At 36.5% G+C, this 12,792-nt stretch overlaps 1 protein-coding gene across 3 annotated transcripts in view; it reads left to right on the plus strand.

The window, feature by feature from the left end:
* nf1a (neurofibromin 1a) overlaps positions 1 to 10,560 on the plus strand; it is a 65,505-nt gene extending 54,945 nt beyond the window's left edge. The window contains exons 49-59 of one of the 3 annotated variants that reach the window (XR_008361348.1): positions 46 to 181; positions 1,018 to 1,175; positions 1,431 to 1,553; positions 1,803 to 1,921; positions 2,687 to 2,787; positions 3,623 to 3,765; positions 4,108 to 4,154; positions 4,555 to 4,771; positions 5,054 to 5,197; positions 5,575 to 5,628; positions 7,768 to 7,812. Coding sequence is in view for 2 of the 3 variants with exons in the window: in XM_053507664.1 (XP_053363639.1) it covers positions 46 to 181; positions 1,018 to 1,175; positions 1,431 to 1,553; positions 1,803 to 1,921; positions 2,687 to 2,787; positions 3,623 to 3,765; positions 4,108 to 4,154; positions 4,555 to 4,771; positions 5,054 to 5,131; positions 5,575 to 5,628; positions 7,768 to 7,910 (1,319 nt within the window). In the remaining variant the exon portion in view is untranslated. Of the gene's footprint in view, positions 1 to 45; positions 182 to 1,017; positions 1,176 to 1,430; positions 1,554 to 1,802; positions 1,922 to 2,686; positions 2,788 to 3,622; positions 3,766 to 4,107; positions 4,155 to 4,554; positions 4,772 to 5,053; positions 5,198 to 5,574; positions 5,629 to 7,767 lie in introns of all 3 variants that reach the window. The other 2 variants (XM_053507664.1, XM_053507663.1) reach the window with 2 other exon arrangements.
* Positions 10,561 to 12,792: the final 2,232 nt, after the last annotated feature.

A 12,792-nucleotide genomic window follows, 5' to 3' on the forward strand; every position in this document is an offset into this window, starting at 1 on the left:
ATTATACCTATCCTGTTGTAATGTGAGTGCATGTGTGTCTTGTAGCTCTGCTTACAGTGTCAGAGGAGGTGCGCAGCCGTTGCAGTCTCAAACACAGGAAGTCACTGCTTCTTTCAGATGTTACCATGGAGAACTTCCCTGTGGACACTTACTCCGTTTATCACCCTGAGCCTGGATGCAGGTGAGCTCATTTAACCCCTTTGAACCTCTGTTAACCTTTGTTCCGAGAATCCGGGTTGAGAATCTACGTGAACGATATGAATATTGTCTAAAGCGAGGCGGTGCACACACACTTAAATTACAGATACCGTGGTAGATCAACACGCTTATAGTGTTAGTTTCTTTCAGGAGAGATAAACTCAGAGATAATAACAAGGTAATATTGTTCGTCTTTTCACTTCAGTACTGTATATTTTGTCGCATACTGTATTATATCATACAGGACCAAGAAGTACTGAAAAGGATACCATTTACTTTGGGGTATTTTTCTTCCACTTTCTGAAACATTCGTGAAACCATTTCACATTGATAGATGTCAATTATATGTGTGCATGTGTGTGCGTGCATACATGCTTGCACACACACGCACACACACACACACACACACATCCTGTGTAACAATATTTTGTAATTTTTCTAAGCTCACCATCATTTCTTTCCTCAGTTGCTAAATTTATTCTTGTGGTCACATTGCCGCAAACAGTGTTGTGCTTGTTATTAATTACGATTATTACTGTTATTATTAAATATCATAAAGGGGAAACAAAGCTTATAAAGTGGACAAAATCCTTTTAAACTATGTTGGAGATATATAATCATGTTCTTCTTTTCACCATATTTCTATGTAAAATATTTATACTATTTTTTTAGTAGTAGTATTAATAATAATGATAATAATAATAATAATAAATATCTGATTAAGTTTCCTAATTTTACCTTAATTTGGAGACAGCTACTGATTTAATATTTACTTTAATATTTTTGTCTGTCTATTGTTTTGTTCTTCTAATCTGACAGGCCACTAAAGGAGAGTCAGCCATGGACATCACCCAAAGTATCAGAACGCTACCTGGCAGCGTATTATCCAACCATGGGTCAGACCAGTCCTCGTACCCGCAAGTCCATGAGCGTTGATATGGGACAACCCTCACAGGCCAATGCCAAAAAACTACTAGGTAGCTATGCATATTGATGCCTTTGTGTGTGGTTTATCTTCAAGGTTTTATGATAAATTAATAGTTTTTTTTTTTTGTTTGTTTTTTGTTTTTAAGGATTACTCATTGAAATGAATGTATGGGTTGTGTGTTTAAATTATTTACTGACCTGAATTCATTCCCATTCATAATTCTCTCTAAATTTGTCCTTGGAGCTGCAGTGCCAATTAATCTTGGACTGATTTGTCCTAATTGTACTTTGGTTTTGTTTCTTAGGCACCAGGAAGAGTTTTGACCATCTGATATCAGACTCCAAAGCGTCAAAGAGACCAGAGATGGAATCAGGCATCACTACTCCTCCGAAGATAAGGCGGGTGGCTGAAAATGACTATGACATTGGTAAGACTTTGCAGAGCTTAGTGCAGATTATAAGGGAATTAGGCATGGCTGCATATAGTAATTAAATAATGTTCTGTTTATATATAGAGTATATAATATTTTTCCACTAATTACAAGTACTTTCAGATTTTTCGGTTTTATGATCATTTTTGCATTCAGTGATATATATATATATAATATAGAATGTATTGATTTATCTACATTGACAGTTAGGTTATAATTTTATAATTTTGCCCTTTTCTCCTCCAGAAACACAACGATTAGCCAACTCCCACTTGCGCAAGGTCTCTGTGTCGGAGTCCAACGTGCTGCTGGATGAGGAGGTGCTCACAGACCCCAAGATCCAAATGCTTCTCCTTACTGTGCTGGTGAGGAATTCAGACCAGATTCACTTCTTATGTTCTCTATTTGTTCTATATTTCTCTATTGTTCTCTATTTGCTGTCTACTGGCATTTCATCTTTCTTCTCAGATAAAGATCATATAAACCAGGAGTTTTTTATAAAAAAAAAAAATTATACTGTTAAAATTTACATGTATACCTGTGTTATCCTGTAATCTTGTGTATAATAATGTAAAATATACACTGTTTAGCCACAACACTAACAATATCGGAAAGTGAATTAAATAACATTTGATTTTTAAATATATACCAGTAACCTGGTGACAGGATAATGGACACTTTAGCTCATCTATGCCTGTTGTGGAGCAAAGGCCAGCCAGTTCGTTCTGATCTCACAGAAAGGCCAATGCAGCACTGACTGCTGAAAAAAAGTTAATGCTGGCGATAATAGAAAGGCACCAGAACATCACAGTCTGCTGCATAGGGGCATCACAGTCTGCTGCATAGGGGCTTAGCAGGCAAAGGGCTCATGGTTGTTGATCTAGCCTCCAAATTCCCCAGATCTTAAGTATTCTGGTGCCACGCACCCCAGCACACCTTCAGAGGTTTTATGGAGACATGCCTTAAAGGGTCAAAGCTGTTTTGGGTTTTAATGTTATGACTGATTTGTGTATATAGGATGTAATACATAACGATAATAATATATTGATAAAGGCTCCTGCATTGCAAGGTGCGATAAGCATGTCAAGCGCTCTTAGGTGCTGAGTTCTGAGGTCTATTTTCTGTTACAGGCCACACAAGTGAAGTATTCAACTGATGAGTTCCACCAAAGGATTCTGTATGAGTATCTGGCTGAAGCCAGTGTGGTCTTTCCAAAGGTGTTCCCAGTGGTGTGAGTGTCTTTTACCTTTTTATATTATATTCATTCATAAAATAACAGATTAGCATGCCAAGGACAGCCCATCTGCAAAGGATTTAAAGCACTTGTGAGCTGGAATGTTGTTTTTTTAACTGTTACATGTGCAAATGTATTAGTTAAGGACGTTGAGGAAACGTGGCACTGACTGCTTTGTAGCTTACGAACAGCATTGATATGTGGCATGCCTGAGCTAGGTGTTTTGTGTAGTCTGTCAGTTTGTGGCTTTGGCTGAAATCTTATTTTTAGAAACTTTGTTGACTTCGTCAAATATTACATGCATGATTTGTCTTATTCTTGTCTGTGTATGGCTACAGGATGTCATAAAATAGCCTTCGTTCTAGCAACCGCAACTCATTCGATCAAGGCAAGGTTTTTTCTGCTTTCCTTCAGAGAAGCCATCTGTTCTGAAATACAGAAATCATCCGTTTCTCAATGCTCGGCAAGAAATGTAATAAAGTGGGCATATGCAGTTAATACAGGAAATGAGCGGACAAATGATAGCCCTTTGGACAAATGGAAGTTCCTGTATGCTTGCAGAGTTGTGTGTTTTTGTTGCCTGAAAGCTTAATTGACTAGGTTGGTAGCTAGGGTAATGTAATGAGTTATGATGTTCTAGTTTGCTAGATTAGTGCAGTAATCCAAACAAGTTTAAGTTCTTACAGACAGGACTGTGCAGTCATAGTTCATAACCTCCCTTATAATTTTTTATAACATTTTGAAATGTTTTTTAATTATTACCATCATATTTTCATGTTTTTATGTGTGATGTGGTATAGTGCGTGTATTACAGTATGTGTTTCTGCAACAGGCATAATCTTCTGGACTCCAAGATCAGTACGTTGCTGTCCATGTGTCAGGACCCCAACCTCCTGAACCCTGTCCATGGCATCGTCCAGAGTGTGGTCTATCATGAGGAGTCTCCACCTCAGTACCAACCTTCCTGTCTGCAGAGTAAGCTCTCTCACTCATCCTTATTCTTGATCTCAGGTCTTTTCTTTCAGTTTTTTATAGAATATAAAAAATAATTTAAACTTTAAAAGTGTTACATATTAAATATTCACTATAAGTACATTGGAAAATGCATTTTTGCATTTCTAAAAAAAAAAAGTAAATATCTAATACTGGCTAAGTGGTGTTTAGTTTTAAAAGAAACTAATTTATTGTCTGTCTGTGTAAGCTGACTGAATCATTTTTATTCCCCGACCGCTTTCTGCTTCCCTTCCTCTTTCTGTCCCATCCTTCTTTCTCGCTCATGTTCTGTCATTGTCCTGCTGCTATCTCCATCTCTTAAAGGCTTCGGTTTTAATGGACTTTGGAGGTTTGCCGGCCCCTTCTCTAAGGTATGATAAATCGTCCTTATATTTGCCATCAATTTTTCTAAAGATTAGGAAAGAAATTCCGCCTGCAGTGCAATTATGGCTTTAAGTAGTTTCCACAGACTTTTCCTCCCCATTTACCTACTTTTGCTGTAAGAATGTAGGCACAAAAAAAAAGTTTTATTTGTGTACTGTTTATAGAATCAATATCATTACAGCCTTGACTTACAATAGAAGCATTCTGTGGCCTGCTGACGTATAGGCAGCAGAGTCAATCTCTCTTGTTCAAATTGAAGTAGGACAGCAGTTTATTCCGTTGAGTGGCTTGGGATCAATTACTCCATCCATTTAGTTTAGCTCACAATGTGACCAAGAAGTGTGTAGCTCCTTCTGCAAAAGTGGCTTGTTTTCTTTCACTCTGCAGCAAACCCAAATCCCAGATTATGCTGAACTGGTGGTTAAGTTTCTGGATGCTCTAATTGATACCTACCTTCCGGGGATTGAAGAGGAAGGGGGCGAGGAGTCTCAACGTACGCCAACCTCTCCATATCCACCCATCGTTCAGAGCCAGCTGAGCATCACTGCCAACCTTAACTTGTCCAACTCCATGACCTCGTTGGCGACTTCGCAGCACTCGCCAGGTCAGAAATTCTGCATGCATTGCACACATACAGGAGCACATATCATGGTACATGGTTACCTGTTGTTGTATAATGCTTGTTTCCTGCCTTTGCTACAATCCCACTCAAGACTTGCCATGAATTGCCACTAACATTTCAGTAATGTTCCGAGTGTGCATCATAATTTTTAAATGTAGTAAAAAGTGTGTTTGTGTGTGCATGTGCATTTTCATCCATTCGTTTAAATCAACATTAACATCAATGCACTTTCTTTTCTTTGTTTGGGACACGCTGTCAATTCAGAGGGCCCCATAGTTTATAGACGCTCCCCAACTTTGTCCCATCCCAGGACAGCAGAAGAGATGCCACCGAAAACCGCTGGTACAAGCCTAAACTATAGAGCTGTGATGGGCAATTAATGTCCAGTTCTATAGTTTGCACACTTTGGTAACTGATTTAAGTGAATATCACTTATCTACATTTTTTTTTTTTTTTTTTATGGTATGGTGGACAGTTAAATACTTTTTCCCCCCAGTATTTGATTTTACAGTCAATATGATACCAACACAAATTGATTAGATTCTTACTGGTAAAAATGATTTAAACTGCATAACATCACCAATCAGATCCATCCTTTTATTGCTCATAAAAGTGGCTGCTTATTTATTTTGTTTATTCAATTCTGTTTTTCATTCATTGCTTCTGTTTGAAGTTGTGAATATCACTCATGTCTGCCTTCTTTTCCATTTCTTTTGTGTGTGTGTGTGTGTGTGTGTGTGTGTGTGTGTGTGTGTGTGTGTGTGTGCGTGCATGCCTGTGTGAAGCGCCTCTGCCTTGCTCTAAGTCAGCTGTGTTCCCACCACACCTCGTCCTCCCAGGTATTCACCCTTTGCTGCTGTGCCACCTCCTTTTACCTTCGTGCTTAATTTAAAAGTCAGAAATCGGTAAAGGGAAGCTGCTTTGTAATGATAATAACATAACACTTCTTTTTTATTCTGTCTGTGTCCAACTGATGTTGCGTAGTTTCAGTGTTCTTTTCAAAAGCTGTTCAAAGATTATGTCCTGCTTGTATATTTGTGAGTTGGCACTTCCTGAGCAAGTATCTGTTCACTATAGCAGAAGTCATGTCTTGCACCACCTTCTGGTCAACACTGGTATTTAACTGGAGTTAAAAACAGATACTGTATCTTAAGTATGAACAAAGGTCATTAACAGGCTAGTTGGTGAATCGAAAATAGACAGAAAAACTCCCTTATTTATTGCAAGCAGGAGTTTTATTCTCTGAAGTGTGTTCTTGGAGCAGAAGACAAATCATGATCAGTTTAAGGAAGTAATCAATCAGTTCTCACACCTTACAGCACATTTTAATAACTAAAACTCCCGTGTGCTGAGCATGCTCATTTATCATTTACTGTCCTCTTTATTCTTTTATTCATGCAAAATTTCCTTATCTTCTCACTGCTTATATGATAATTTAAAAAAAAAGTCAAATCTATCTCGACAGGAATGGATTTCTTGCCGCTCAGTCTTACTCTCAGTCTGTCTCTGTATAAACTCTGGAGCCTTGGTAATGTTTTGAGGCTTTATTAAATAGTGACTGCTCTGCTTAACAGATTAGGTACAGAGTCTTAAAAACTACATAACTGTATAAAGTAGTACAATGTAAGATTACTGAATGATTAGTAATTACTGTACATGTCTTTTAAATCTGAAGACATTTTTGAGGACTTGTCTTAAAATGTTTTGCGTTGAACTTGTTTTATAATTACAGAGAATTTGTAAAAAAATATATATATTTATATATTAAAAATAAATAAAAGATTATTAAAAAGCTCATTATAATGAAGCTTTTTGATTATTTTGTTATTCCTGATACTATGAAAGAAAAGAGTTTTAACTATGTCTTAAAACTTTTGAATTCTGTTATATTCTTACCTTTTTACAGTTTGTTGATTTCATACCTAAGTGTGTGCTTGTTTAAAGTATTCTGATATTAAATAATCAATTTTTTTTTTTTATAATAAGATCGGTAGGTTTATAAGAATGCCAGTTGCAAATAGAAGTGATTTAGTAAAAAAAAAAAAAAAAAAACCTGGGGAAAAAATATACTAAGGTAATGAACTTAAATAAATATCTGACGTCAAAGAGAAATGGTGAGGGACAGAAGAGAAAAAAAGTATTCTTATTGTGAAATGTAATATAGAAAGCAAACTTCTGTAAAAGAACTATGCTTTGGTGAACTAAAAAATATAATTGTTTTTTATTATTTATTATGTTTTTATCATATATTGTATATAATATATCTACTTATACCCAGTAATGATCCATCTTGGGTGTTCATCTTATTTTGTTTAACCTCTCCAACAGTCAGGTTGAAATCCCAAATGGCTTCCTATTAATACCCATGCTCTATCTCTAGTGTCTGCTACTGCTTAAAACACTTGGGATTCAACACTGAATACCTTTTTCTCTCTGTGTCTGGAAAACCTAGATGTTGCTATGGCTGAATTATTGAAAACAAAGTGATTCTGGAAAAGTTTTTTGTTTTTTTTTTGGTCAGTAATGTGCTTTTAATGACTTTGTTCTAAAAATCTATAAATATGCAATAATTTACCTATACTAAATAATATTTTATCTATTTAATTGTCTTTTCATTATGCATTGCATTGACTTTCTGCATGCAAAGGTCACACTGAGGGTTACAAACTGGTTTAACAAATACAGCTGTAAGTGCATTCAGACTGCCTCAAAACCTTTGTTAGATGGGTGGGATTTGCTCAAACACTGAATAAACGTCAGGCATTGATGATGTTTTTGAACAGTTATATGCCATAGCATGAAAAGTGACATATTTTGAACAGTTAGAACTTCTGAGATACAAACCCTAAACCAACTTTGATACCAGTATCTCAGTATAGTTGTGGATGTGATATTTGTATGTTTTTAAAGGGCTTTGTTTTGACCCGCTGTCTGTGTGTGTCTCTCTCTCTCTCCCTCTCTCTCTCTCTCTTCTGCAGGTGTTGATAAGGAGAACGTGGAGCTGTCTCCCACCTCCAGCCTGTGCAGCAGCGGCAGAGCACGCCACAGTTCAGCCAGCCAGGTGCAGAAACAGCGAAGCACTGGCAGCTTCAAACGCACAAGCATCAAGAAGATCGTCTGAGCACGCTCTGAGACCTGACTCTGCATCCAGGAGGCTGCATTAACCATCCTTCATAAACTGTTTCCGTTCCGTGTTCTCCAGTTTAAGATGGTTCCTGCGTAAGAGAGAACTGCTTTAGTTTGACCTTAGTTTGGTGTGGAAAACCAGAAGATTATAGTTAAACCTGCGCGGGATGTTTGCATGAGCGGAGTGTGATCTCAGCAGTGCTGTTTAGAATCAATCAAGATGCTTTTACAGGTGCATGAAGAGGAAAAAGTTGTAAAACTGCAGTTCATATCCTTTTCCTGCCCACTGATTATTCAGCTTCAGTTCTGAAAATGGGGGGGAACAAGCAGGAACCCACATGGTTATTAAGGCCTTGTCTACTAATATCAGCAGAAGAAAATTATACAGACTGTAGAACCAGCTTGCTCTAAAACATTCTGCAATTTTGGGGCTGAACATCAATGGATGAAGTGTAAAAAGACTATTTAAAAAAGTGACTGAAATAACCACTACAACACCTGACCAAACTGACTGTGGAAGAACGAAGGCCTCAAAGTCAGGATTTACCTGGGTCCATTTGTCCTGGACGATTGAATCCGCAGGTCCTCAGAGACCCTCTTATCAACAAGCTTGAAATCCAGACTGCGTTCAGACGTCATTCTGATGCTAAGCAGATGTATATATGGAAATGACATGTATGATGATGACAACGATGCTCACACATTGCGGGTTGATGTTTCGTCCATTGTGTGCCTTTGTCAGGTCTACCAGCTGTGTATAGTTTGTAAGATAAGCTGAAGAAGGGGAAAAACAGGTACTAATTATTGAGAAATGGTCTTCATATTATACATATGTCCATACTTCGCTGCACTGTAAAAAAGAAAAAAAAAATCATATCTTCAAATATATAGGTATCATTACTTGCTGCATTTACTGTACATATTTATTCTGTGAGGTTAGCTAACTCAAAATCAGTGACGGTATCCCTTATAATCATAATGTCTTTATAACCGTCTGTCATTTAAATAATAATATTGACAAGAACAATAGTGCTATATGAATAAATTCCCATAATACTGAGCATAGCAAAATGATATTTGGGAGCAAAATTTATTTCAGATATACTGTATGGTGTTGTGTCTTTTATGTTTGTGTGCTTAAAGGGCATAAGACAGACAGAGGTGAAGATGGCATGGTGGGGGTGTACATGTGGTCCCCCTTCGGTCAGAAAGCATTTAGCAAAGGGGTGCAGAACTCCCTGGCCGCTGCGATGCAATAAGGGCGTGTTTTCTTTTGTGACTGGTGATCATGTCTTATAACCTTCATATGGCGTGTTTTTATTTAATGTGCCATTTTTTTACATTTTCAATTACAAATGCAACTACAGTGAAGACTACACAATGCATTAAACGGAAACAAAGCATGAGGAGGTTTGCTGATGTGCAATATTATCTCACATATTCCTACAGCCATTTCCCTACCTTTTAAAAAAAAATAGTGACAGTTAGTTTGCCAATTATTCATTGTAGCTTTTTTCTTCCAATGCGGTCTTTTTGTCTTGTTGACTGTTTTAAAGGGAAATTTAACACTAAAAAAGGGCACTAACCAAATGCCTTACCCAGTTCTTGTTAAAAAAAAAAAAAAAAAAAAGTTATTTGTTGATTAAGATTTGGTGGTAAATTTATCCAACCACTATACCCATTTTCAACCACTTGACCTTGAACAAATGGCTTTAAATGGTTTGTTTGTTATATGGGTGTTATTCATTATTAATAACAGTGGCTCATGCTTTGCATCTCAGTTGGGACCAATCCTGTCTTGCAATTATTTTCATCAGCTTGTTTTTTATATATATATATATATATATATATATATATATATATATATATATATATATAAATAAAATAATTTTTTTTCTCTTTGTCTAAACTTTATAACTTCAGTATTTTAAGCTTCTCATGTGTTATACCAGTGTCTATATAAACCTGCAGTCATTTTAGAAGTGATACAGTATTACTCTTCTTAGTTGGTGATCTTGCAGAGTTGTCATATTCTCCTCACTCTGGTAATACAGGTACCAGTCGCGGGGTCACTTTTAAAACATTAGAACATGTCCGTTTCAAACTGACGTAGATAAGGATGAGTCGACTTAACCCTGTTATTATTCCCTCTCTGTCCCCTTACATCCATAAATCCCAGATATCTGTTGTTAGGACACAGCTAAACTGAATTGTACAAGTTCTCAGGATCTACAGGAGTCTAATCTAAAGCTCTAGATGCAGGCATGATGGTTTTTCCCGCCTGCACACCAGTTAATCAGTAGCATGCTTGTCCTTGAAATGTGTATAAACACTATGTTCACATTTCCATTCCAATTTGCGGTGAAAGAACTCTGCCTACATTGAAAATAAGTAACGATGTGTATTTTATAATGCAAAACTGTGTTGGTCTGAAGCATTTTGTTTCCCTGCATTTTAATTGCACCAAATCATCTGTAAACAGCACATTAGTCATCTGTAAATATTTTTGTGTAAAATTGAAAGTTATATGATTGTAAATAAAACATTGTATTGCTTTTTTGTAAAGCAGTTAGTTGCTGTACATGTATAACATGGCAATTTAATTATACCCGTGTTCATAATAAAAGTTGTCCACTACCCTGTCATAGCGATGTCAAGTGTATTTAGTGTCAAGTAAAAAAAAGTACATTTAAAGTGTTAACACATTGAGTTTTCATGGCACTCTCAGAAGTCTAAATTAGTTTCTGAATGTGTTTAAGTACATTATTTACCCCTAGAACATATTTTTCACAGCTTTAAAGGAAAAACTATTTTGTGCTGTTTGCATCTTCCATTGAAAATTACCTGAAATTACGCAAATGGCATAAAGGATTATAAGTTTAATTTTTCATTATTTAAAAATATTCTCCTGTGCGTTTTTAAAAAAAGTTCTTATAAAAGGACAATCCTTATAGTGTTGATACATTTTACATTAATATGTTGAAATCCACAATGTATTTGGTCTTTCTTAGAGAACTTGAGGAATACAGACAGCTGAAAACAAAACATGATATACAAATAGAATTTGTACATCTTTTATACCTTATAAATTGTGTGCATATACAGGTGCTTCTCAATAAAATAGAATTTTATCGTAAAGTTGATTTATTTTATTAATTAAATTCAAAAGGTCAAACTCATCAGATTCATTACACACAGACTGATATTTTTAAAAAAGTTTTTATTTTTTTAAATCTTGATTATAGCTTAGTGACTAAAACACTTCTCTCAAACTTAGAATATTACTCATATATATATATATATATATATATATATATAAATATATATAAATATATATAAATAATGTTGGACTACTGAAAATAACAAACATGTACAGCTTTGAATACTGAAGCAATGAAGCAATGTGACGTTGGATGGAGGCGATCAGTCTGTGGCGCTGCTGAGGGGTTATGAAAGCCCAGGTTGCTTTGATAGCGCTTTTTATCTCTTCTGTGTTGTTAGATCTGGTGTCAGGCATCTTCCTATTCATAAGAGAATTTGGGGGGTTTAGGTCAGGTGAGTTTGCTGGCCAATCACATGGTCTCTAAAAAAGGTATTAGTACTTTTGACAGGTGCCAAGTCCTGCTGAAAAATGAAATCAGCATCTCCATAAACCTGGTCAGCAGAACCTCTTGGTAAAGGGCTGTGCTGACCTTGGACCTGACCAGCAGTCGACATGGCTCCCAAAACCCACTACTGACTACAAACTTTACACTGGACCTCAAGCAACTTGGATTCTGTGCCTCTCCTCACTTTCTCCAGACTCCCGGACCTTGATTTCCAAATAAAATAAAAGGTTTCATCTGAAAAGAGGACACTGGCCCACTGAGCAACAGTCCTTTTGATGCCTCTGACGTTGTCTCTGGTTAAGTGGTGGCTCTTAAAGCACTGACTCCAGCTGAGGTCCACTCCTTGTGAATCTCCCCCAAACTCCTAAGTGGGTTTTGTTTCACAATTCTCTCAAGGCTGCGGTTGCTTCTGCACTTTTTTCTACCACTTTTTTTCCTCTTATTCAACTGTTTGTGTCTTACCCTCCATGTACAAGGTGTCAATGCTCGTCTATTGGACAACTGTCAAGTCAGGAGTCTTCCCCAAGATTGTGTTGCCTACTGAACCAGACTGAGAGACCATTTAAAGGCTCAGGAAATGTTTGCAGGTGCTTTGAGTTTATTTGCTGATTAGAGTGACACCATGAGGCTCCAATATTGATCTTTTTTTTTTACAATATTCTAATGTACTAAGATACTGAATTTTGGTTTTCATTAGCTGTATCCCATAATCATCAGAATTAAAAGAAATAAACACTTGAAATATATCAGTCTCTGTGAAATCAATTAATCTATTTTTTTATTAAATTACTGAAACAAATTACCATATCGATGATATTCTTATTTATTAAATAATTTATATATATATATATATATATATATATATATATATATATATATAAACCATATATACTGTGTATATATATATATATATATATATATATATATATACATATATTTATTTATTACTGTACACCAGATCTGTTGCTCGTGCATTGAATGTTTATTTCTCCACCATAAGCCGTCTCCAAAGGCGTTTCAGAGAATATGGCAGTACATCCAACCGGCCTCACAACCGCAGATCACGTGTAACCACACCAGCCCAGGACCTCCACATCCAGCAGGTTCACCTCCAAGATCGTCTGAGACCAGCCACTCAGACAGCTGCTGAAACAATTGGTTTGCATAACCAAACAATTTCTGCACAAACTGTCAGAAACCGTCTCAGGGAAGCTCAACTGCATGCTCGTCGTCCTCATCGGGGTCTTGACCTGACTGCAGCTCGTCGCC

The sequence above is a fragment of the Clarias gariepinus genome, chromosome 11 (assembly GCF_024256425.1).
Source record: "Clarias gariepinus isolate MV-2021 ecotype Netherlands chromosome 11, CGAR_prim_01v2, whole genome shotgun sequence".
Taxonomy (NCBI): domain Eukaryota; kingdom Metazoa; phylum Chordata; class Actinopteri; order Siluriformes; family Clariidae; genus Clarias; species Clarias gariepinus.